The sequence below is a fragment of the Strix aluco genome, chromosome 3, assembly GCF_031877795.1.
Source record: "Strix aluco isolate bStrAlu1 chromosome 3, bStrAlu1.hap1, whole genome shotgun sequence".
NCBI classification, from domain to species: Eukaryota; Metazoa; Chordata; class Aves; order Strigiformes; family Strigidae; genus Strix; species Strix aluco.
In genome coordinates, this window is record NC_133933.1 from 122,803,110 (window position 1) to 122,828,654 (window position 25,545).

A 25,545-nucleotide genomic window follows, 5' to 3' on the forward strand; every position below is an offset into this window, starting at 1 on the left:
TAGAGTCTTGTTGAAAATTTCTGAAAATAGTGACAAATTAAAGAATCTGTAAACCATGACTCCCAGTTGTCACTTATCTTACAAAAGAAGTTATCCCAGTTTTACAGTCCCTGGGATTTTTCTGAACAGAAAATGTCTCCATGCCTGCCCTAGCCTCTCAATTTCATCACAATAAAAACCAAGAAGAGATGGGAAGAACACAGCTTTGAAAGTTCTCATTCAGTTTTCATTACCTGATACTGAGGAGCTTTGTTGGAGCCTTCGGAGCAGGAATGCTGAATTTCAGCTGTCCAGCTTTCATACTAACATGTGCTTCAATTCCAGACTCATGGAATATATTAGAATTCATCTCCACACCACTTCTAGCAAATTCAGGCATGTTTATTCCCAGGTGTGTTACAAACTCAATTGCAACTGAAGGTTTAGCAATGAGTTCTGCTTGCATCTATTTAATAAAAACAAAATCGTGTATTTATTTGTCTAATACAGTTCTTACTGGTTTTATAAAACAAATATAATACTCTTGATAATCTAGAAGTAGGTTTTATATAATTGATTTTGCTCTTCAGAAAATTTGATTCCCGAGTCACATAAGCGGGGGGACCATATAGGTGGTAACTGTAATGTAACAAATACAGCAAGATGATAACACCAAGGAACCTTACCTACTTTAATGTAAAAATACTCATGCTTCAGAAGGATTTTGTACATGGAGCTACTTGCATGTATTTTTAAATCTGAAGACAAGAGCCAATTTTCCATTGTAAAAAAAAAAGCAGTTTTCAAAAACAATGAGCAAACTGTTTGACAAAAAAGAAATGGATCCAAGATTTTAATTTCTCTAAACAGAAAACAGCTTATTTTCAAGCTTTTGGTTTGGCCATTATACAAAGAAGGGACAGAATGCAAAATTCTGGAAAAGATTCCAAAAGGTAACTAAAAGGAAACCAGTATTAAATTTGAGAACTTTTTTTAAATTTTTACTTAAATCATGTATATGGTGGAAAACTTAAAGTTCCGGTGAACTGAAACTATTGAGAAATTTATATAAAATATTGACTAAATTAGAGGAAAATAGTTATTAAAACTATAAAAATAAACAGCAATATTTATTTATTTATAAATTTTAACCGGATAATTAATTTTGTGTCACATGTTCTTTAATTGTTACAATTTTACAATGTTTCCTTTCAGATAAAAAAATTCATTTAACTCAATTTTCAATATTTCTTTTAACTGAAAATCAAAATTTTCACTTTAAATTGGCCACATCAAAATTTTTTATTAACTGTTTAGTTTGAACAGCAAATTCACATGCTGTAGCTTTTGTATTATTCTCATTTTGAGAGCAGGGAGACAGAAATAAACAGAGATTAAAAGGATTATTTTTGAAAGGGTGATTAAAATACTTTTAATTAATAAAATTCATTATGTATCATACTTAATTTATTATATGTATTACTTCTTACTTTAATATAAATGTCAACCATAAATGAACTGGAGACCTCTGACAAATAAGTTGTTTATTAAATTTTGAGAGTATTTAAAATTTTTCTGGTGTTACAGTTTTATCCCTAAATGAGATTGTAGATTATTAGGAGGAGACAAAATATAAACAGCTGTTGAGACTTACGCTTTTTTGATGAAGCTTCACAGCTACTTTGGCCCCAGGTGTTGCTATTCCAGACAAGGCAAACTTCAGTTGCAAACCTGCTCCAGTTGGGAGCTCAAACTCATTGTCCATGAACATGTAGTGGACAAATAAATCCCTGTCAACACCTTTTGAGATGGCTTGTGCAATCTGTGAATCAAACAAGGAAATGAACACTAACAAATCTACACTTTGGAATACGTACCTTTCGTACTTTAAAAATTGATCACGGAACGATTGTAACTGTATAATGCAAAAATTTATTTCATATAGAGTACAGAATCTAATTTCTACACATTCCTCCTGTAGATTCCTTCAAAAAATGTACTAAAGACTTTTTATCAAAATCTCAGCTTTAAATGAATACTAGATTTTATCACCTGCCTTGATACACACAGATCATCTACTTTGACATACACATAGAAAGGTGAATTGGTTCAGAGAACTTGTAACATGCTGGCTTCCCCAAAGTCAATGTCAAAGTGGATTTTTACTTCAGTGAAAGAAGGGTTTTACCAAATATTCCTAAACTACATGCTCTTTTCTTACTAACATGATAAATTATTGCTTAATATTAATGTATGTTTTCATAATTAGAAATTTAGCAGTATAACATAAGGCCAACACTAAGAGTTTGGGCACTGTTCCAGTAGATTTCTCAATCACACAGTAAGATCTGAACCTTCCCTTTCTCCTTCCTCTCACCCATCTTCCAGGAGGACTCTACTTGGTTATTGAAGAATCTTCATGGGTTTCTCAGAGTCCTTCAGACTAAACCTGGATATTTTATTTTAAATAATTTTATTTTCATGCTGGTATCAAATATGCATTCTTTACATAACCGATAAACACAATCTAAATCTTAAAAAAATCTTGTAGAAAAAGCCCAAATTAATAAGACACATTGATGCATCAGAAACATACCATTTCGGGAATAGTGTGAAGAGTTTTAGCACTCTTTAAAATCATGCTTCCCAGCAATTTGAAATCGTTGAGTTTCATGTAACCAAGTTCTTCACCCAGGATTCTCAGATATGCTCTTCCTTCAGGAGCTTCCTTGTTGCCCAATTCTTTTATCAATTTTTCAAGGTTAAGCATTATTCCTTTCATGACATCCTGAAAATTCAGTCAGAAACTAGTAAAACAGACTTATGAGAAATCTGTAAGCTCATATATCTAGAACAGTTAGTTAATATCAGTTATTATGCACATGCACTTCTTACAAATTTATCTCCAGACAAAGGCCTGTCCCACATACAATTAAGCAAAAACATTGTTAAAGAGCATTTATGATTTCTATTTTAGCTTACCAAAAGAGGAGGTTCATATACAATAAAGAGGGAAGTGCTCTAATTATTGTGTTAAGATAGGAATGCCATGCTGTGCAGAGAGTGTTTTCAAGCTGTACCTGATTCTGCTTGCCATCCTGGGAGTAACCAAAATAGTCAAAAAGTGCCTTGGAAACCTTCTCTGGCACTCTGCCGTCAACCCAGTACAAAGCCTTGCTTGCAGTGTCTGGGAAAAATCCCTTCTCTCCAAACAAAGCTTCCAGTGTTGGTTCAAATCCCTTTCCATCCAAGCCAAGCTGAAATGAACAGGACAATGCAACAACTGAGACAGTTTCCCCAATGCTTTGGAGCTTTACAACAAACAGACTTTCTGGGGAACAAACAATTCATTTAAAATGTATCCTACAAGTCTATGATAATTAAGGGAAGATACAAAATACTAGGTCTTACAACCTATGCATAGGCTGTATCTCACTTAAAATCTACTATGAGTACTTCAGGGTGCCAGTAATGATTCATTAGCATGAAGTCAATTTGTTACAGATGGGTTCATTTTACCCTAGCTGAGGCCTTTAATAACTCCAACAGGGTCGTCTATCCAGTCAGTGGCAAGTGACATCACATAATGGATGGCTTGCTCTAAAGCCCATTGAGATCAAATGAAAGTCCCCTTGTAAGCATAGTGATCTTTAGATTTCTTCCAAAGCTTGTAAAAACAATACGTTATTCAGAGAAAGTTGTTATAAGAAAACAGAAATGAGAAAGCAAACAGTTGAATACTAGCAAAAGTTTTTGATTATTGTTGTACCTCAAAGATATCGCTTGGGCCAAATCCATACACATTCAGGGTGGTTCTTAGCATAGTCTCTTTAGGAACATAGCTGTTTGGATCAAATACCACATTTCCCTCTACTTTGGCAGAGACGGGATCAACTCCAGGTATAGAAACTCTTTTGGAAATCTGATAATTTTGTGAGAATTTTCTGAAATCTTTGGCTGTTGGAACTTGGTTTCCTTTCAGAGCTTCTTCAACTCGGCTTTTCAGACTAGGAAAGAGGATAGCAATGCAAATCTGATTACTATAAATTCTGAAAATGCATTTAGTCCTAGTTGGGGAATTTCTTGTCTCACTTGAGGACATTCATACAACTAAGGAGATTGTAAATGGCTAGCTCTCTGCACATATTAACAGTAAAAATAAGACTTAAGGCAAAGACTGTAAAGTGGCACTGCTCTGACAAAGCCATAGATTTACTCAGCTGATGTGCTTGTTCAAACAAAGAAAACAAACAAAAAAAGAAACAAAAAAAAATGCACTTCGTTCTTCCTAGGCGAACAGTATATAACTAAATTTTTCTTACCCTTCAATGCCTACTTCTTCAGAGTCTAGGATGTTGGCAATGTGTGAGGCAATAAAGCTTTTCACTTGCTCATTCTTCTCCTTTGTAAGGACTCTCAAAATCTTTGTGAGATCACTTGGGGAAGGATTTTTCATCAGTATGAGATAGGCTGCTAGACGTTTGTCTGTAGGTGCATCGCCTTCTTGGAATGCTTTCAGAAGTACTGAACGGTCCTATATAAATAGATACAGGTTTGCACTGATGAGCTGAATAGTAGATGATATCGCTAAACTCTTTTGGGAATATATAGGGTAAAATAATTTCCAGGATGTAATTTCTTCAGGACTGCATAACTATTTCTATACCTTATTTCTATAACTGACCAAAAATATTTCATTGAAGCTATTTTGAAAAAGTTTCTTTTGATAGAAAATGTCATAGAAATTATGGTTTTATTAAGACTGTTTTTCTTATCCTATATCTAGTAGGTTACTTTTTTGTTTAGAATACTGAGTTTTGATTATTGGGAATCAGAAGTATTCTGGTCTGCAGACAAATTCTCAAATTTTAGAAAAAAGATCATTCAATTTAGGAAAAGAAGGTGATCAAAATCTTCTGCTGCAGGAAAATTAAAAAATAGTTTGAAAATAAATAATAATAAAAAAATTGTATGCTTTGAATTAAACTGAATCTGAGGATGTGATCTCCAGGTGTTTCCAGGACCCAGACTTGTTAAGCCTTGTTGGAAACAAAAGCATGTATGTCTCTTAGAGTAGAATCTTGTTGATATTGAAAATATTTTACTATACTAAGCTCAAGTGCTCTGTATAATGACACCCATTCTGTAGGAGATGCTTTAATGTCACTGTACTGTAAACATAAATCTGACCAGTACTATTTATAACAGTGACAATAAAATGCCAGTAAAAAAGAGGGACCTAATTTTTTCTTAGTTAAATCCATTTAAATCTGGAGTGATTTGTTAGTTAAAACCACCTTTAAGTAAGTAGAACACCACTGAAGACACTATAACAGGAACAGATCCAAACTTCCCATTTAAACTGAGACTACCTGTACAAAGCAACTGCATCTCAAAGGAGCAACCCCCACTAAGTCAAAAGTCTGCAGAGCTTCTCAGATAATGTGTGTGGAAACAACTAACTAAAGGAGTTCTAAAAAAGCTGGAGGCAGCGAAAGGGAGATAGCAAAACTATGAAATAATGTGAATGGTTTTGCGCATTTAATAAGTTCAGTGAACAGTCAAGGTGAACTGAAGACAGTTTATGCTGGTTCTTGAGACACCCAATTTACCTCTTCAGTAACAGTCATTTTCCTGAATGCCTGGATGGCTGCTTTCTGAACTGAAGGTGATGCAGCTTCATTTCTGATACATGTCTTAAGAAAAGATTTCAGGTTGGGTTTAGCTTTCTCCATTACTGCACCCATGTTTCCAATAGCCTGCCAGTGATGAAAACACATAAAGATGATAAACATTTTTTCTTCACCAAGAGAAGGAGAGTAGTATATGTGCTACAATTTAAAATAATAGCCTGCATAAGGAAAGAAGGAAATATAAATACCCGAAGTGTGAGGTATGTGAGTTCATCTTCCCCAGAACAATCAGTGCCAAGCAGTGATACCATGAAGTCTGCAACATCTGTTATTTCCTCGGTCACAATCACCTTCTCATTGTAGAACCTAAAGAAATAGAGAAACATATTAGAAACAAAAGGAGAAAATGGGAAATGTCTATTTATCTTTTATTCCTAAAGAGCAAATTCATGAGAAGAACAAAAAATCCTCAAGAAGTGACTACTCTTAGGGTTTACTCTAAGCATTGTAATGTATTCTTGAGGTTATTTTGTACAATTACATGCTATCATTACTTACTTAGCAACAGAATGACTCAAGCCATAAAAAGAAGCTCTACTTGGCTGATACTGGGCCATGTTAAGAATTTCCCGTATTCTTTCTGGAGTTGGAGAAGGCAATAGTCCCAGGGTATATGTGACCAGGTCTACCACAAGTGGATTCACGTTTCCAGTTCTCAGTATTTGAAGGACTGCACCATAGCACTGCGGAGTCCCACACTGAGTCAGGGCCTGAACTGTGATGGAACTGAAAGGAAAAGTGATGACCTTGATTAATTAATTCCCTGTTTGTAGTTATCACTGCATGTTGCATGTTTGAAATAAACATTTGACAGGTTTATTAAGGTGTGTTAATACGAATAAGGTATACTTATGCATGAGTGGAAGAAATCACACAATTGTTTATTAAAAAGAAGCTTCTTAGTTTTACAAGTTATACTAATAACATGGTTAGCTATGAACAACAAGAAAGTATTAACAATACTTTAATTATAGAGACATATCTTTTTTTTTCTCCACAACAGACTTTCCCACAATTTTAAGTATTATAGTATAATATATTGACCCAGACTGAGGCTCTAGTCCCTCTACAGACTGAGGACATAAAGTATATATGTGTAAATTGACTGAAGTCCAGCAAGGACAGAAAAGTAAAGGTGGGAAGTAGAGGGCAGGGTCAGACCAAAGAATTGTGCCCTTCCATGTCTCACTTGTCACACAAAATCTTACTTTCAGAGTTTGCTATAAATCAGACTTGGGAGTTTGGAATTACAGTCATTGTCCTTGAGCAAAACTGCATGAAAGATATTTGGCTATAATAACATATCCATAGGATTGTGTCTGACATACACGCATGGGATGGTGGTGGGGAAAAAAATCCTGTACTGGGCTGTGTTATACTCTAATTTATAGTTCAGCTTCTCCAATAAGGTCAGAAGATTTGATAAGGGAATGATCAAAACAATATTAGTTCTTCATAGAAGGCTAGAACTTTCAGATCTATTTGAATTCTTATACTGTTCTCATATATTTAATGTTCAAATTCCAATTTCTGATGGAAAAATGTGAAATACGCAGTTTTTACTCTCTCTGCCTCATCTCTCTCTCTAGATAATTCTGATGATACTTATCTTTCCGAAAGACACTCTTTACATCTAATTAACCTCTAATTTAAAACCACTTGCAGTAGATCATCAACTTCAGAATGGATTTGCTATGGCATTGACATGTGGTGTACTTGCACAATGAATTGTTGTAACATACCTTGAAGTTTCCATCATCTTTGGTACAAGAGAGCCAAGAGTGGCATTATGTAAACTTCTAAGTCCAGAAACAAATTTGTAAAAGAGCCTTGCTCTCTGCTGGTTCTGTTGTGAGGCTGTAAGTTTCTGCAGTTCCTGAAGGATTTTCAGAACAGCATCACCCTGCCTGGGCAACTTGGCATCTGTGCTTTCCAGTGCAAGTCCCTTCTCTTCCAGTTCATCTAGCAATTAAAAAAATTGCATTCTTTATGTCTTTATCAAGGACATATGTTAATTTTTATCTTGTCATACATTCAGTATGAATATTAACTCTGTAGATTATTCTATATGATAACTGTTGAAGTTTAACAGCTGAACAGTTTCTAAAAATAATGGAGTGGAACTTATATGTAATTCTCCCAAAAGTTGAATAATACCTATTTGCATAAATTCTTTTAAATTTTCATGAAGATGATCCTTAACACCTTTTATATTAGCATAGTTTGCTTTTTCAACTTTTAATTAATATATTTGAGGAGAAATATGTTATGACTAGGAATAACAACTGCATGTTACAAAGGTGTGTTTCAGAACCAAATATACAGTAATCATGGACTCTTTACATTTGGCAGCTGAATCTAAAAATTGCATAAGAAATTACAGTTAGCTAAAAAGGGTTCATTACACTAATTTCCAATAAGATTAAAATTACTTTCCAAGCAAATTATGTACTTTTAATTATAAAGATTAATTTCAAACGTAAAATGAAAAGAAAAAGATTATTTAAAATTACAGTGTTTTTAAACTTTTCAGGTTACCCATTTTATACCCCAAAATTTTTCCTGACTAAATTGATCAGATTTCATTGAAAATTATGAATTGTTTTGGTCCCCCCAGCTGCATCTTTAATTAATTCCCTGTTTAAAACAAAATTGTCCTTGTATTTAAGCTGTATTTGTATTATTGACAATTGCAGCTATACCTCCATCAAAATTTCTGTTATTGATCTTTGGGGTATCTTCAAGCTTCAGTGTCTGGTTGATCTCCGTCATCACACCATAGCGATTTCTAGCAAACAAAGAAAAATTTGGTGCTTTAGTTGAATCTTGGTACCTTTGAGGGGTCTTGCCATGCCTTCTGCCTTCTTGAGAACAAAATGCATATTTGGGGATGAAGTCAGGGCAGAATGCGATACATCACCATTGAAAATGAATATTTATAAATAAAGGGTAATGACATAGTGAGCAACCTACTTGTATGAGGAAGGCAGAAACAGGTGTTTTTCACTGCAGACCACATCTCTTATGTGCCTTTTCTTTGCATCAATATTGTAATGACAGAATTGAGTGCTCCTTAGAAGGGTAGATAATGGGATGTTCTGTAAAATAGTTTGGCAGTCATTTTACTGAATAGTATAGGAAACAAACAGTTTTAAAGGCAGCCACAGTTTTACTGTAATATTAACAGTTACAGAGTATTGGAAACAAAGCTGCATAACTGGAATCATTCTCACACAAAGACAAAATTGTGCCAGTATCAATCTTTAGTCTTAAGTCTCTTGACAGGCTAAAATCCCACTCAAATTTTCCCTCAGGCCTTATTGAGGTGTTTGGCTTAGTAGTTACTTCATGATTGATCCCCTGCTGCCCACAATAAATGACTCCTTCATAGAAACTAGTTTCTAACTTTTAAAGTAGTTTAGGCCTCTCGTAACATCTGATGCTCTTTTTAATTTCACTCTTATACACATTTTAAAGCTTTCTACAACAATCCGTAGAAGTGGCAGAAATTATAAAATGTGTTTTTAGCATGATATGAAATCCTAATTCTTTCTTATTTTGAGGGAAAATGCTCAAAAGCACAGATGCCGTGATACCAGGAACATATCTGCCAATATTCATGCAAGCAACTGCATTTGATCATTGTGGATTAACAGTCTGAACAGAATGTCAAACCATTTACTTCAGGACATTTAGAGCCCTCTCCTCCTGCACACGATATACACATCAGGGTTTTGGCGGACTACATATTTTACATGAAATTGGAATGCTGAAAATTTTGAGCCACAAAACTAAAAATCTGGATATGATATGATAGGTTATCATGTAATCAATGGTACTAACTCCATCTATGAAAAGCTCTCCTTAAAAAATAGTGATAAGAACATGAAAGAAGGTAATTACACTCTTTTTCTGCATCTGTTTTTATCTATTGACTGCCAACAAAACCACAGTCTGATCTAATGCAAGGGTGCAGAAAATCTGTTTAAGCTCTTAGAAGATAAATACAAAATTTAGTTGTAGTAGTTGTTTATAATTTTAAGTGATGTAGTGAAGAATGTGATACCATATAATGTTTGATGTTATACTTACTAGTCCCTTTACAATGGCAATAGGGCTGACGTAATCTCTGATGGGACTGAAGTTGTCACAGGCTTTCAGGTCCCTGTTAATTGAAATTTCTTCTGCAACATTTCCTTTTCTAGATTTGAACTCAACTTCACTGTCACACTTTCCATATACAGTATCCTGGAAAAAAATAAGAAATCAGTGTCTTTGTTCATGCTGTCAGACATTTTCTGATCTAGCTGAAAGGCACCCTTTCTCATCTGAATTTCCAGGTCTTTTGAAAATGATGTTCAGCAGTAACTCTACTAGGTGAGGTTTCTTCAGTTTGTAAGGAAATAAAGTGAATGCTTTCAAAACACCTACCATTGAAATAGTTTTTACATTTTCTACTGTTTCTGTTGGCACAACTAGAGCTGAGATGATCCCTCTCTTGAGATTCAGTACATTCAGAGGTTCGTCCTTCTCTGGATACAGCTTGACATTTGTTCCATCCTGAATGCTGAATTTTAGCTCATGCCTGCCCAAAAAAGCCCCAATGTTAGTATGAAATCATGTTAAAGCCACCCAGTGAAGAACATGTTATCAATAAATGGCTGGGCTATAGCTAAGGCATAATGTTTATCTTGGTCTATCATTATATTCTATTCACTGTTTTTACTATGAGAGGGTATTACTATTAAAGCAGCAAAATTCTAACCAAGGACATTCTGCTATCACCAGACTACGTCATCTAAGGACAAGTAAATATCAAGAGTAATGGCTGGAAGTTGGAATTGCATAAATTCAGAGAGGAGATAAGTAAATTTTTAGAATGAGTTAATTATTAACTACTGCAATAGACTAAAAAATGATGAGAAGTATTCTCCACTAGTTGCAGTCTTTAAATAAGATCTTGGGTGTTTTCTGAAAAACATTTTAATGCTGTCTCCATGTTGTTTTGAGATCTATGGCTTTTGAAACAAGATGGAGTGGATACTGAGGCATTGATACAAGCATGAAGGTGCACGAGTAAAACATACACTGACAAGCACTAGAGACTACTTGGGTTGAGGGATTAGTAGCAATAAGTTACAAAAGCAGATAAGTAAGGGAAAGATAAGCTGCATAGGTTATTAAAGATCAGGATAGGAAATCTGAACTTCAGTCTCAAATGCCTTTCTATTGCACCGTCTTTGCACCATGTCAGCAAAGGAAAATTATCTTAAAATGGCTGCACACAGCCATTTGGGAATTTGCTTACAAGAAGGAACATTCCACTTGCAATAATCTTTTAGGGGACTACCCAAGAGTTTCCTGATGTAGATGTTATAAATGGCAAAAACATTCCAGGTGAAAATTCTCGATGGAAAAAAACCCTTCCCTACTAGCAATTGAGAACTGTGGCAAGTTAGCCCTAAATTATATCAGTGAGACTTTTGCTGTGGAACTGGCTTATATATCTACCATGTTATAATGAAATGGGTTCTATGCTTGGAAAAACATAGTCAGGGTGGACTATAACATTGCAGCCTGTTCCATGTTAAGGCTACAAGGGTTGATGATAACCGATACTGCTTACTTAGACATGGCATTCGCAAAGTCCTCAGAGTTCTTTGACTTTTTCAGCATGGTCCGTCCCTCAGTGTCAACACCAAATGTCTCCCTCAGGGAGCAATGCATTGTCCTCAGGATGAAGTGGCACAGCTGTGGCACCTCCAGTTCAACCTGAAAACACAAATATGATGTGATTATCCTTTTTGTATTATCATATTTCTAGGATCATCCAGTTACAGTTTTGAAAATATGGTACTGCTTGGGTTTTGTAAAGTGTCAGAATCACCCTGCTAGCAGCTGTTGGGAAAATTCCAAAGTACTCTAAATAGCTTAAGGTAACTTGAGGAAGAAGATATGAAAGGAGGTATTTGCTTGGCTAATGTCATGGAGTATACTATATACATGGTAAACTAGCAACTTAGCTTCTGAAAATTTATAGCACTAGAAGAACTGTATGAAAACTTGAGTCATTACACTGATCAATGTTTAGACTCTGTCAGAACAGTGTGTGCTAAATAAAAATTGTTTTCCCCAGTTACTTCATTTCAGAAAAAAAAGCCACAATGAGAAAGTTCTGGGCAAGATGGAGGGATAGTGGTTAGTTTAATGGCCTACAGGACCTTTCCTCCTACAGCCCTGATCCTGGCTTGGCTGTTACCATCAACAGGCTATCGAGTGGTCTTCATGGTGTCAAGGAGCTCTTTTAGTTCAACTTCTAGAATTGTTTGATGGACATTGGTGGAATCAGCCTGAAAGCTAAGGAAAACTGAACTGCTAGGTCTTCCCCCTCTCTCGTGTAAAAGTACAAGCAGATCAGGATTGAAATGCACTGGCACAGTGGTATGAAGGACTTTTACCAACCTCAGTGCCTTCTGTCTAGGACAGGGAGGGCTTAGTCTTCAGAACTCTCAACATGTGCCTTTCAAAAGAATGATCATGTTTGGAAAAGTGTTGAAGGATGCTCCCCAGCTGCCAGCTCCCATGTTATTCAGTATACAGTATTTACTTCTGTTTCCCTACCTTGCAAGTGATCTTTGAACCGCTTCTAGAATCTGCTGTTCCCGTGATCCCATTTGACGTTTCTGCTTCATATAAGTAAACATATTTTCTGAGGTGTTTAAATCTGGTTGCATCTTCTGCAATTGAGAAAACAAGAGTGCTTTTATGACTTGGGTGGATATGCATATGTAGATCCTTACAATATATGCTTAATGTTGTGTAACGAAAATGAATGCCACATATAAAGGAAGCATGAGGACCCTCCCACTATTTCCTTTTACATGATAGCTTTCAGACAAAGAAGTAATGCCTTCATGTCAGCTGGATACTTTCTGAAGCATAAGACAAAACTTGTGAGGGAAGCATAAGTTTTGGGGTCCACTGCTCTGTGTGATGAGATATCACAATATGACCCCACAAAGGCTTTAAATCATGCACCATTAAAGTTAATGTCAAAAACAGGAGAAAACTTAAGATGTGGAACTATTTTAAAAACGACCCTATTGCTTCTAAGTTAAACCAATCCAATGGTAGTTTTCAAATTGGTAATAAAATGATTCATTTCAGCTCAGATTTTTCTATCATAATTCAAATGCAAGGAGCTGATTTATCTAAGTTACATGACTGAGACTAAAAGCAAAGAAACACAGAGACAGAAGACCAAAACTAGCATTCCTCAATACCATTTCACTTGAATCTACAGAGTATCTTTCCACCCAGACTCTTCTGAAACATAATCTCCTCTAATTCACTTATTAGATCAGCAAATTTTACTAGAGTAGACTCTTTTTAACGGAGATAAATGTAAAGCATGCAGAACAAGGTGAAAACACTCAGTTATTAAGAATAAGGCAGAAGGAAGTATTTGCAGAGGTGTATGGACTTCCTTAAAAGGATGAATTTCACCTGTGTTTAATCTGTCCCTGTTGCTTTCAGAGGCAATTAAGTTGTAATTCTAAACTATACAAGCAGGAATGAACATGGTAATAGGACATATAGAAAAAAATATTTTGTCTCAGTGACAAATACAAGGATAAAAGGGATATCAGATCTTCTTTTGGTGTCTGGAATGCATAATGTAGGCCAAACAATATCCTCAATTACAATTCACTCCCATTATAACTGCAGGAATTATTTTAAACGAAACATATGATGATCAGGCATTTTAAGGGACTGTGTTAGAGCAGTTTAGAACGAGAAGTTACTGATCCCTCTGTTTAGACTGAGCAACTGACTGGGATTGTGATGCTGTTGTGATGCTGAGCGAAAAGTTATTTCCTAAATTGCTCCTCTGTGGTTATTTGTGACTATCTGAACATATTAGACTCCTGATCTACTTTTATGGGAAAAAAAATGTAGTCATCTCAGTGTAAACCCACACACTCACCATCTGTATGATTCTGCCTGCCTATACCTGCCATGAATGTAGTTTAATCTTTCTGTTTTATAAGATATTTGTCATGACAGAGGCCAATGGCAATGTTATCTTGCCCTTTATGCCACAGAATTGCGTACTTAGCAGAACAGAATAGTACTATAAATCTCATATTTCTGCCTTGGGGTATCATTGTTATAAGCTTTGCATACTTTAATAGTGTTGTTTCAATTGAGATTACTTTCATGTAATTGCTAAACAGAATTAATATAATTAATATTAGCTGTCATACAGTAATCAGCATCTTACAAACATTTGAAAATGGAATTATCTAATTGACCTTAAAATTAACAGATATAAAAAAAAATTAAACACTATCGCTGTCACTTTTGACTATCCTGGACTATAAAACTGCTTAACTGTTTAACTGTACATTCTCAGAAATTTTTGCAACACCAGTGTCTACTATGCTAAAGACAAAAGGGTAATTATTGCTTCATTTCCTGCTTTTAAACAGAAATATTTGGTAAAGGAATAAGGAAATTATAAGATTAGAAATGCAAATACCAAATAATTTATTGTATCAAAAATACACAAGAAATCGGCAATGAAGCCTTAAGTCTTTGAGTTGGTTCAGGCAATTGAAATAAACCCAGCTGCCTGGAGATGGTGCTAAAGCATCCAACAAGGAGGGACAAAAAGACGAACAAAACAACTAATTTAGTACTTTGACCCTGTGGTGGAACATTATGTATCTAACCAAGCAGTCAGGGCCAGTCAGAGTTCACTATAAAGATAGAGCATAAAGTCAGCATTTCCTGAGTCTTGACTTGTTTAAAGAAATTGCTGTCCTTGTTTACAGAGTTGATGATTTATTCTACAGGTATTTAGTTAGATATCCAGTGCAATTCTGTGGATTTAGCAGCCACTGTGAAGGGTAAATGAGAAATGATCTTCAGCCCATGGTAGAGTGAGTTTAGCTCACTGCTAAAGCTTCACATCTGATAAACAGGGATTTCCAGATTAAGGAATTTGCACCTGACAATTAAGAAATCAACAAAACAATGGAAAATAGTTCCTTAATGGGAGCTTTTTAAAAGTCTAGAAACTCAATCTCAGCTTCTCCAGTCTGAGGAAACTTTTGAAATTCTTTGATATTTAATGGATAATTCATGGAAAATTAAATACCTAAAATAAATGGCAATAAAAACTTTAGAATACTGCCATCATTTTTGTTTCATTTATTTCAGAGAAAGAGGTTTATGGAATAGGAAAAGTCAAGCTTTCAAAGATCTGTTCAGGTAATACAGCAACATAAGATAACAAAAGCAGATACAAGAAATCAGTTACTTGAACATCCTGGATTTCCACTTTCAGGCGTTTCTTCTTCTGTAAAGAATAAAAACAAGAATTAAAAGCTGGAAAAGCAGTTTATAGCTATAAAACAAGTGCTATGGAAATATAAATGGAAATACCACGTTTTCATTGTATGACCTTTTTAATTCATAACAAGTTTTGATGTAGTTTGGCACACTGATGTAAATAAAAACCCTACTATTAACATTGACGGTACAGAGTTCAATCTAAAGGGAATTACAGTAGGTGTGTTGAAATTGTGAACTAAAACCTCAGAACAGGTTCTTTAAGTGACTGAATTAAATTATTTTGATTTAAACTGAGAAGGATCAGCTTCTAGGTTAACAAGTGTTTTTAAAAGCCCTATGTTATGTGAAATAGAAAGTTTATAAATAATAGACACAAAATGTAGAGGTGGACAGATGAAATGTACCATATAACACAGTTTACTTTAAAATTTTACTCTATTTGAGCACAAAAATATACTGCATAATGGATGAATGGCTATATTTTTCTTTTTGTACATTTAAAAAAGGACAACTTTGACAATACTACAATTCTCTGCTATTAAATCTTTTCTGCATGTTGAGAGTTCTTTCTTTGGAGGAAAATAACACTGATTCAAGTTAAGAAGAATCATTTACTCCAATCTGTCTTAGGTATGTCCCATAAGACTAAAGCAAAATAAAATAAAATAAAATCTAGTAAATTTGCTGCATTCATTTGATGCTATGTCATTCTTTGGGAGATCACACATGAATGCCAGCACTTTTAACAATATTCTCTGCACATTTTCCAAGTTTTCATTCTGGGAATTCTAAGGGTGACCACTATAGCAGTATAGTGTAATATTAGTTACAGTAACAGCATCAGCAACAGTAATACTAGTATTACTATTACAATAGTAACACTAATAACATTATTAATAACCATTAGAAACAACTGCATCCTTTAAAATTGTATAACATCAGTCAACAACAGAATATTAATTGATCAAAGTTGTATTTATGTTGAATTTGATCTGCATATAAAACCAGACCTCCATAATTGGCCCCAGACTCACTTTCCTCCTTTAAGGTTCCTGAAGTCTTAGGTAACGCTACAGTGTCCTATTCTAAAATGCCACTTTCTGGAAAGCAAGGACAGCTCAGAATCCACAGCACCATATTGATCTAGGCTGCCTTTTCTCATCTTAGGAAAAAACCCTCTACTGGCCTACTTCTTTTACTACTAATACTTATGACTATGTCCCTTTAACACAAAACTTGTCAGTATTGCCTCCCGCATGCATTTTGCTTTACTGCTCTCCACCTTCCAATTTGCCACAAAATAAGTTAACAACAGCTGGGGTAAGTCTGTATGGTATCTCCCAGCTACAGTATCTCCATGGGGTTTTAAAAGGACAGCATTACAGAAAAAAAAAAAAAATTAGGCCAAAATAAATTATGTGAACTCCTTACAAGTTGCAAAATACATCAAAAGTGATCAAAAGACACCAGGTGACATTTGTGAATTCTTCTACAGTGGGATCCTCCTATGATTGCCCAGTCCTACAAATGGAAGAGGTAATATCTTTGCCATGGTTACCCTCTAATTCTATAAGCCATTGTCTTGTTGATTTTTGCATTACTGTTTTTTTAACGGGTTAATAAATAAAGCAACAAAAAGCACTAATATAAATGGCAGTACTTACGTGTGAGAACACCACTGCTGAGCAGCAGCAAGAGCAGCAAGAGCTGCACAGGGCCCATGATGAGCCCCGAACCCTCTTGCTGCTCTTTCTTTTCCTCTATTTTTCCTTCCCTCCCCTCTTCACCTCTTCCCTACTGCCTCAGAGGGAGAATGAGCCTTCTGACTTGGACCTTCATTTATATAGTCTGTAGCAAGCAGCTGAGGCAAACGGTTTAGAAAGCTCAGAGCAAATTGCCAAAGGTCCAAAGGTGAGAGCCCCAGATCCTCACTGCACTCCAGACAATGCTCTGCTTTGGTTGCTGGGAGTCCCTGAAGGCAGAAGATGGCGTATACTGGAGATAAGTCACTCTTCCAGTTCATTGGTTTTTTTCTTCAACAGTTTAAAAAGCAAAATCCCTCAGCTACAGACTCTAAAAATGTATTCAAATAAATTTCCCACGTTTACATAGGAATGATTACAATGCATAAATTATAGCTGGAAGAAATGATCACTGCAGCATGCTTTCAGTATAGATGTTAAGAGGCTTAAGTGTATGAGTACTTGAGAAAATGAGAGTATTGTGTAATTTAGACATCTTCCCTTCACAGGCAGGAGACTAAAAGTTTAAGATTTTTTTCCTTTATTGTACCAAAATTTGTCATATACCTTTCAAAAAATAATTTTACATTTACTTGCAATATTCTGGAAAATCAGGTCATGTTCATGTTGAAAGTAAGATCTGTGTAATTCCTTTGTTTCCTTATTTTTAGATTAAATTTCTTTTGTTTGCTAGTAATAGCAAAAATATGAAAATAAGATGATAAAATTTATCTGAATGAAGATAAACCTATGAACAGATAAACCTGATTAAAATACAAACAAATAAAAAACCTTTTCATGAATATGTATATTGGTAAAAAAGACTGAGTTTATGTCATGAGAAATTCTAGTAGTTTTAATTCTTTCTCTACTCATATCTATCAAAGCTAACAGCAGTAAAAAAACCTGACTATGGAAATAGTTAAGAACATTTTGTTCAGTAAATTTAATTTTCATATATCTGATCAAATGGAAATGTTTTGACATTCCCCAATCAAAATATTCCCTCTTAGCTTGTTGAATCAAAAATCAAATTCTGGCTTAGCTAAGCGGTAATTTCTTTTCACTGGAAATGTTACCATGTTACCATGCATCATGGCAGTTATCTTTAAAGTCTCTTATTTCTTCATACCCTTTCTCTCTTAGACTTCATAGTTAGGTTACATTTCCCAGGATACACTATGATCATGTGACTCCTAACATCAGTTCAACCAAACGGTAAGCATTGATGTATGATGGGGCATACCTTCCAGTAAGGGAGACATCTTCCTTATAACTAGGAATTTATCTGATGACATTAACAAGAGCAGGCTATTTCAGAGAGATTTCTTGAAGAAATTTATTTCATGGATTCATCAGTATCGGAGGAATCATGAAGAAAGCATTTCTTAGGTTTCAGTTTCTGTCCTTGGCTTATACCAATCACAGACACAATAAAACAACCAATAGGAGATTATTATTTTTTACTTCCAAAAAGCAACACAGGTTTTGTTTACTTCTGTAAACAAAGCTGCCTCAATATGTGTTGTGATATGTTACAGTGATTTTAGTTCATAGTGTGATTCTACCAAAGAGACTGTACAAAAATACCATATTTTTGCCCATAGCATTTGGTCCCTTTCTGCATTCAAACATCAAGAGATTTTGACTATTACTTAAAATCTATTTGTTCACTTTCGCACTGCAGATGAATAGAGCTCTGGAGTGCCCAGCATTCAGAGATTTGTTAGCTATTTCCATATCTTGACTGTGTCTCCTCACTGCCTACAGGTGCTTATTTGGGCTGAAGCTGAGGCTGACTGATTGTATGAAGATGTTTCATGGATATAAACCGATTACAGAAGTTATGACTCAGCCCATAAGCATGCAGGTAACATGGGTGCACCACTCGACTGTGACAGGTTTAAACTGCTGTATTACCTAGTCAAGGGACAGCATTTTTTTCACAACCGGTGACACAAAATGCCACACACTACTTTCATCTATTCAATCATCAAGGAATCCCCATTCTTTCAGCTCATTGTAAGAAGTCAATATTCACATGGAGTTAGACGACATAAAGTTCTTATTTCAGCTCTTTCTGTGAAATTGTGGGCTTTGACCTCAAAACACAGTTTATCTTCTAGACCATTCTGTTTTAAATCATACTATCTCATCTAATTCTTTGTGTTTCTCAATTACTTTTGGCACTCTCCTCTGAGTGCATCTCTTGGAAGTGAAATAAAGACTTTGGAGACGGAACCGTTCTGAAGCCCGGTGACTGTATCGCAGGTCTTACATCTTTGCATTGTTTGTGCACTATATGACAGACAGGCAGAGGGTATTGGTGCAGATTTGAAAAGAGAAAGGACGATAGAAGGCTCAAACTTTACTCCGTGATGTTCTGCCCTATAAGTAGATCAATCTTTGGTACATGCTGTTTATCTCTATAATCTGCACAGATTTGGTCCTGGTCTAAAAACCAAATACCTAAATAGAAGTTCTCCAACTATCTTTGGATCAAGACATCTGAGGTGAGTGCTGTGTTCCATGTTTCTTTTTCCTTAAGAATTTTTTTTTCCTTTAGTCCACATTATTCAGAAATAGGGACAATTTGGGTCTTGGTGCTCACCATGGTAAGGTAGTATTGTGGAAGCAACTACTGCGAGAGACCATTAAGTTTGTTCACCTTTCCCTTCAAAAAACATAAATGCCAATATTAAAAATTATTAAAACAATGATCAAATTATATTTAGAAAGTAATTATTTCTGAACATTTCACACCTTTTTTCTTAGGAGAACCTAGTAAGAGGAAACTTCCCTAATAAATGTGTCATCAGCATCTGGTAACTAACCATTACTGAAATGAAGTTTCATGGGTTACTAAGGATAATACAGGACATTTATTAATGCTGATGAAATAAGCTAGCTGGAGCTGTCATACATTTCATTAATTTTGCCAATTATGTCTTCTTTCTTTCCTAAAGACCTTGCCATTGCTTTAGGATGTTCTTCATGTTCATATGTCGGTACTGCCTAAAAATGAACAACACAGAACACACACAGATTCTTTGTAGAACATAGAGTAAGTGCTGTTCATATATGTAAAGAATGACTGATAAACTGAAGGTGTCACACATACATGCATGGACTGGGTGTTCACAAAGTCCACTACTTCATGCATTCCTCAGACATAGTGTGTACAGACTGAATCAATGGTCTTATGAAATGTAGGAAGTATGACAATACTTCTGATATGCTGAATTAATTTTGTAAGGAGATGTAATTTATGCATGGCTCTTATGGATATAGAAAATCTCTGTCATGATGTGGAAGTCTTAGCAATCATAGAATAAACTTGGTTTGGAAGGGACCATCTCGTCCAACCCCACACTCAAAACAGATCTTACTAGATCAGGATGCTCTGGGCCTTGTACAGTGGAGTCCAATCAAACGATGAGGGCATGATCATTTGGTGTTCTGTCCTTCACAAACTTCAATCTAGCTGCAGTATTATCAGGATAATTCCTCCTCACATGTACATGAAGAAGTTATGGATTTGGGTGCATTACTGTACTCTAAATGACTGGAACAGTTGCATTTCCATTGGAACTACAGCACTTGCTTGAGAAACAGATGGCAAATTTTCCTGCTTTGCCATCATGAGAGAGGGTTTGATCATATGTATAAGTGTCCTGTGTATAAGGTTACATGTAATTCTGGCTGGGAGCAGCCTTTCTGATGAACGTGGGCTACTATGTGGCCATGATTTGAAGTTTGTAGAGACAGAATATTGAACAAATAACTAATGAAACAACTCCTGTGCATGCTGGGACATGTACCTGCGAGTACGAAGCCCTAGCTTCAGCTATGCCTGCATTGCACATGTGGATTAAATGCAAGCATAATACATGTAGCAGAGACCAGGGCTCAGGACTGAGTACCAGGATTGCATACTTTCAAACTGCTTAAGCTCTCACTTGTAAGCCATGGGACATCATACACATGAGTATGTCACTTACAGTGAAAATGGATTTGATGGTCATCTAGAAAATCTAGAATCTAGAACAGCTAAGGAAACTGAGCACAGTAAAATAATGCCAGCATATATCTGGGAGTCAGCAAGGGAAAGCATTTCTATTAGCTCCTATTCCATGACATGTGCTATGGTGTCCTGTGTTTATATGGCATGTCTCGATGGCCTCCACAGTACTGTAGAGGTACATTCACTGATCCCTTTCTTTTCGGTATAAATGTGTGCATCTTTGTAACATTTTTTCTGTTGTATTTAGAGATTGTTGTATGAATACCATTAAACAGAAAACCCATCTAACATTCAAACTTTAACTGAGCCTCTTAAACTGATAGGATTTGGTCTTCAAACTTGTTTCTTAGCCATACTGTGCATTAATACTTTATTTTTTTGTAAAGTCTTAGTTGTAAGAGTTCTCTTGATATTCAGAGTCTAGATATGATTCTAGAATGAACAATTTATTTTATCAAATTTTGTCTTAAGACTTCACTACAATTTTTTCTACAGCTGCACAGAGGAAGCTTCATCAAATTACTCATCTGGAACTGAATCCCTTCCTTCCTACACTTGTTTTTTCTAGTGAGGAACTGGTTTTGCTGTGCCTGTTTTGGCAATGCCAACAATGGCTTTGCTAATACAGATATAGATACAGAAAATCCATTAACCTTTAATTGTATATTCTATAGTTAATATCTATAGTATTATTAACTATTATTAACTATTAAACATTAGCTATTATTAACTATTCTATAGTTAATATCTATATTATTATGCGTATATTATATTTTGTATATACTGTGTTATGTTATATATTACATGTCACATTATATATTGTAGACCATGGTTATTTTATTCTGCTTGATGAAACTGAAATTTCCTTTTTCTATCACTGGAGACTGGTCAAATGTTTTGACAGTACTGTTAAGAGAGGAATGTGGTAACACATTCACTGGACACATCCACCAGAAATTTTATCTTGTGCTTGTTGTTGCATTGTTTTAGGATAAGGCCCTCTTCAACTAACTCACTCAGATTCTTTATTAAAGATTTGCATCTCATTTTCACTCTTTTTTGACTTGCAAGACAAAAATACAGTTAGTTTATGGAAGCAATTACACTTGGTACTGAGTTGCTTATATTCTAAAAAATCCTTGTGTACCTTCTCTTCCATCCCACTCTCACTTCTCTTTTTCTTTCTTCTTCCCTTCCTTCGCCTTCCTTTCTCCCCTTTTTCTTCCTTCTTTCTTCTTTTCCTTTCTAAGAAATATACCCGCTACATGGTGTTCACCTTTTTTTTTTTTTTGTTATTACTCATTCAGGTCAAGGTCCAGCACTTCTGGTTCTTTGGGACCTCCTTGGAAACATTGGTCTTAGTCTTCTACTGTGTTTCCCAGATCACAGTGTCATCTGTTTAGGTCTTAGCGTGTCCCTCATCAGAGGAAAATGGTTGTATTTTCTGGCGAAACACCTATGGTGCTAACTATAGCCCAGTGGCAACCGAAGGAAACTCTGTCTCCCAAAGGAGGTGTTGGAGGTGCATAAACATACACTCTGTTTGTCTAAGAACCACTGCCAGAAGCCTGCTGAGGCATCAAGAGTAGAAAAATATTTGGCATAAGCCATCTCCTCCAGAATTTCTCTCCTTGTAGGTAGTGGAAAGTGTTTCCTTTTTACATATTTATTTAGTTCTTTTGAGTATATTCCTGGGCAAAGGGTCTGTCTTCTTTTTGCGCTAACAAGAAAATGTACTGATTCTGTTGAACCTTTTATTCACATTCTCCTTTCAAATATTAAACCTCCCTAGTTCCTTCATTTTGTTTTGTTCCTAGGCAAAGAAATGTACTTTTGAACCATGGTAGGTTGGGATCTCTACATTCAGTTTTGAATTATGCTGAGAGATTCTTACAAAGATGTTACAAACCTCTGCTTAATTCTCTCTCACCAACAAGGTGACATGGTGAAGTGCTCGATGTATTTCTAAATCAGCATTTTTTCATGTTTTATTTGTTTCTTCTGATTTCTTGTTTATCCATACTTTCCATTCAAATGCTCCCTTCTAAGCTCACCACTGGAAGACTGATCTTCTACTGTCTCTTTTAGTACTAGTAACACTGTTTCTGGTATGGATGTTCAGTGCATTTGTGAAAAAGGTAAGACTAAGAAATAACCCATTTACTTTCACAATGACAGTCCAGGGATTTCCTGTAGCAAAATTACATGCTGCTGTTCTAGTGACTTCCATTGAACCGGTGGTGTTTTTTTCATCCTTTTTGTTCAGGTTTTAATGTTCCAGTATTGCCATCCCTGCCAAAATATCATATTCCAGTGGTCATGACATAAGTGGTTCAGTGAACCATGTTTTTTGAGAACTCCAACTTCGAAATCTGTGCACCTTTTTGCTTCATCACTCCCATGGTTTCAATGCTCCATCATCTTCATACTGCCAGAGCTCATGCTGTCTCCACAGGCTTTCATGTACACAGGATGCCATCTCTGCCTGAAAAATTCCAACTGCTTTCCCAAAATTAATTCACACCACCACTGTGCCTTCTATGATGCTTTTCCTCATCTCTGCATCTGGACACTTCTCAGAGACTCAATTTATTTTCCAGACTTACAAGTTTTGTTCATCAACACAGAATTAGTTTCTTTCATTTTTTCATTCTTCTGAAATATTTGTCACATGTTAATTTTCTGCAGAATATAATTTTCCTCAAATAGGCACACTACAGTTAAATACTTAGCCTTCTGCACTTCAATTAAATGGAAGCTTTCAATGTAAGAATTATCATTTATAGAACTACTGCCTTGCTGTTTTTCTTTTTGCTGGCTTCTGCTGATCACAAATACACTGAGGAGTAATGTTTAAATCTTTTCCAGTTGTTTTGGGAGCTCATTTTTCCACCACTCTGAGCAGTTCATTTTTCTTTCTGCTTCTGAGAGCTGTTCAACAATCACTCAAAGTCAAAGAGTCTGACAGGTTGCCTTCACTCAGTGTCTGAGCTGATCCATCAATTTGATAGTTTTAACTGATTGGTATTGTGCAACACAGATTTCTACACAATATTACCTGGAATTTTAGGAGATCATTCCTGAGCCTTTTCAAGGCACTGTTCTCCTCAGGGAAAAAAATTCTGTCTTCACATTAGCAATACGGAATAGGACCACAAATGGACTAACTTGCCTTACAGAGCACAGGAAGCCCTCACTACTAGCTTTCTCCTAATGTTAGATAATTAATACTGCACAAGATGCTGCCTGTGACATACTAGATACTTGAAGGCCACAAGGAAGGCTCTGTGGACTAAGCTCACACATGGTAGTTAAGGAAATAGTTAGGTTTACCTAATGTCTCATCTGAGGAGGAGAATGAGATTATTTTTTTTTTCCATTTTACTAAGGCGCTGATGCTATACAAGGAAGAAAAAAAAAAATGAGTCAGTACTTTTTCCATGACATTACCAGAAATGATAACAAAATGTATGAAGCCACAATAGTGATAGTAGATATGGCTGTCAGGTAGGGATTGAACTTTAATCTATATATGGACCAGGTTATAAATTTCATTACTGGATGATGAACTGCACCTGTTAGGCTTGAGGCTCTGAAAAGTTAGAAAGGAAGGGGAAATGTCATTCATCTTATTGGTACTGACATCAAAGGCTTTTCACTTTCTGGTCACCTTTGTAAATATAGCCTTAATGAGCAGTGGGTTCGGTTTCCTTCTCAGGATAAAAATGTTTTCAAAATTAGAAACTTTATTATAGTGGTTGTGATTTTAAATTCTAAAACAGGCCAAGAGTCACAGAGATTTGAGAAAAAAAATCTGCCTTTTACTCCTAAAGAGGCTTTGCATTTTATAATTGAAATATCTTCAGTTTACCCATATACCTGAGTATTTTGCTGATTAAACAGCACAATTCTACTGATGATAACCAAAATTCTTGATTTTAAGAAAAGTCCTCTGAGAAGAAAGGTCTTTTCACCCTCTGTCTGGGTTCCTTTCTAAACTCAACATAGCAGCCTAGATTAACATACAACTGACAGGAATCAAATTCATATTTTAAAGACAGATATCTGGCATATTTTAAATTATTACATTAAATACACAAATCCTTACTTATCTGAGGCAATGTTGTGTTGCAGGAAAATACTACATACTTCCTCTTTGCAGGTACAACTCATCTAAAATGTGCTGTCAAATCTTAAACATTATAAATGTATTTTTTTAAGTAAAGCATTTGTCTGTACTTCATGAATTTTTCAGTTTACTGGTAAGTATTCTCTCTCCTGCTCTTCATTAATTTCTTATTACTGCTTTTCTGTCCAGCAAAATCACAGTGACAAATATTATCTTCTTCATATATTGCTTTTACTCCAGAAACCCCTGTTTGAAAACACTTTATTGTCAGTTCTACTGTATTATCTTTTTAAGGACTTTTTATATCCCTGTAACATAATTCAAGCTTATATATGAGCTCTTATTTCTTTCTGAGTGCTCTTTTACTCCTTTCATTCAGGTAAGAATGCAACTTTTCAATACTAGATACCTCTGTACTTGATAAATCAATAACAGATAATGGCAAAAATACAGTATTGATAAGCAAAAGGGAGGGAAGGAGAGTAAAAAGAAGGTAGGGAAGGAGGAAGTAAGTAAGAAAGCAAGGAAGAAAGGAAGGAAGGAGAAGGAGGAGAGGAAGGAGACAGGAAGGGGGGAAAGGGGGAAGGCTATCTTTGTCATCTATACTTTCTGGTGTGG

The 25,545-nt window shown here is 35.5% G+C and overlaps 1 protein-coding gene across 1 annotated transcript in view; it reads right to left on the bottom strand.

Moving 5' to 3' along the window:
* The window catches only part of APOB (apolipoprotein B), a 38,028-nt gene extending 21,215 nt beyond the window's left edge, over nt 1–16,813 (bottom strand). Inside the window, exons 1-18 of the mRNA XM_074820135.1 lie at nt 16,697–16,813; nt 14,998–15,036; nt 12,294–12,409; nt 11,299–11,444; nt 10,104–10,257; nt 9,765–9,920; nt 8,646–8,770; nt 8,375–8,460; nt 7,415–7,634; nt 6,171–6,398; nt 5,861–5,978; nt 5,592–5,738; nt 4,302–4,513; nt 3,749–3,986; nt 3,060–3,236; nt 2,576–2,767; nt 1,634–1,801; nt 234–445 (exon numbers count right to left, since the gene is read on the bottom strand). Of these exons, the coding sequence (XP_074676236.1) occupies nt 234–445; nt 1,634–1,801; nt 2,576–2,767; nt 3,060–3,236; nt 3,749–3,986; nt 4,302–4,513; nt 5,592–5,738; nt 5,861–5,978; nt 6,171–6,398; nt 7,415–7,634; nt 8,375–8,460; nt 8,646–8,770; nt 9,765–9,920; nt 10,104–10,257; nt 11,299–11,444; nt 12,294–12,409; nt 14,998–15,036; nt 16,697–16,754 (2,792 nt within the window). The 5' untranslated portion in view covers nt 16,755–16,813. The remainder of the gene's footprint in view (nt 1–233; nt 446–1,633; nt 1,802–2,575; nt 2,768–3,059; nt 3,237–3,748; nt 3,987–4,301; nt 4,514–5,591; nt 5,739–5,860; nt 5,979–6,170; nt 6,399–7,414; nt 7,635–8,374; nt 8,461–8,645; nt 8,771–9,764; nt 9,921–10,103; nt 10,258–11,298; nt 11,445–12,293; nt 12,410–14,997; nt 15,037–16,696) is intronic.
* Nucleotides 16,814–25,545: the final 8,732 nt, after the last annotated feature.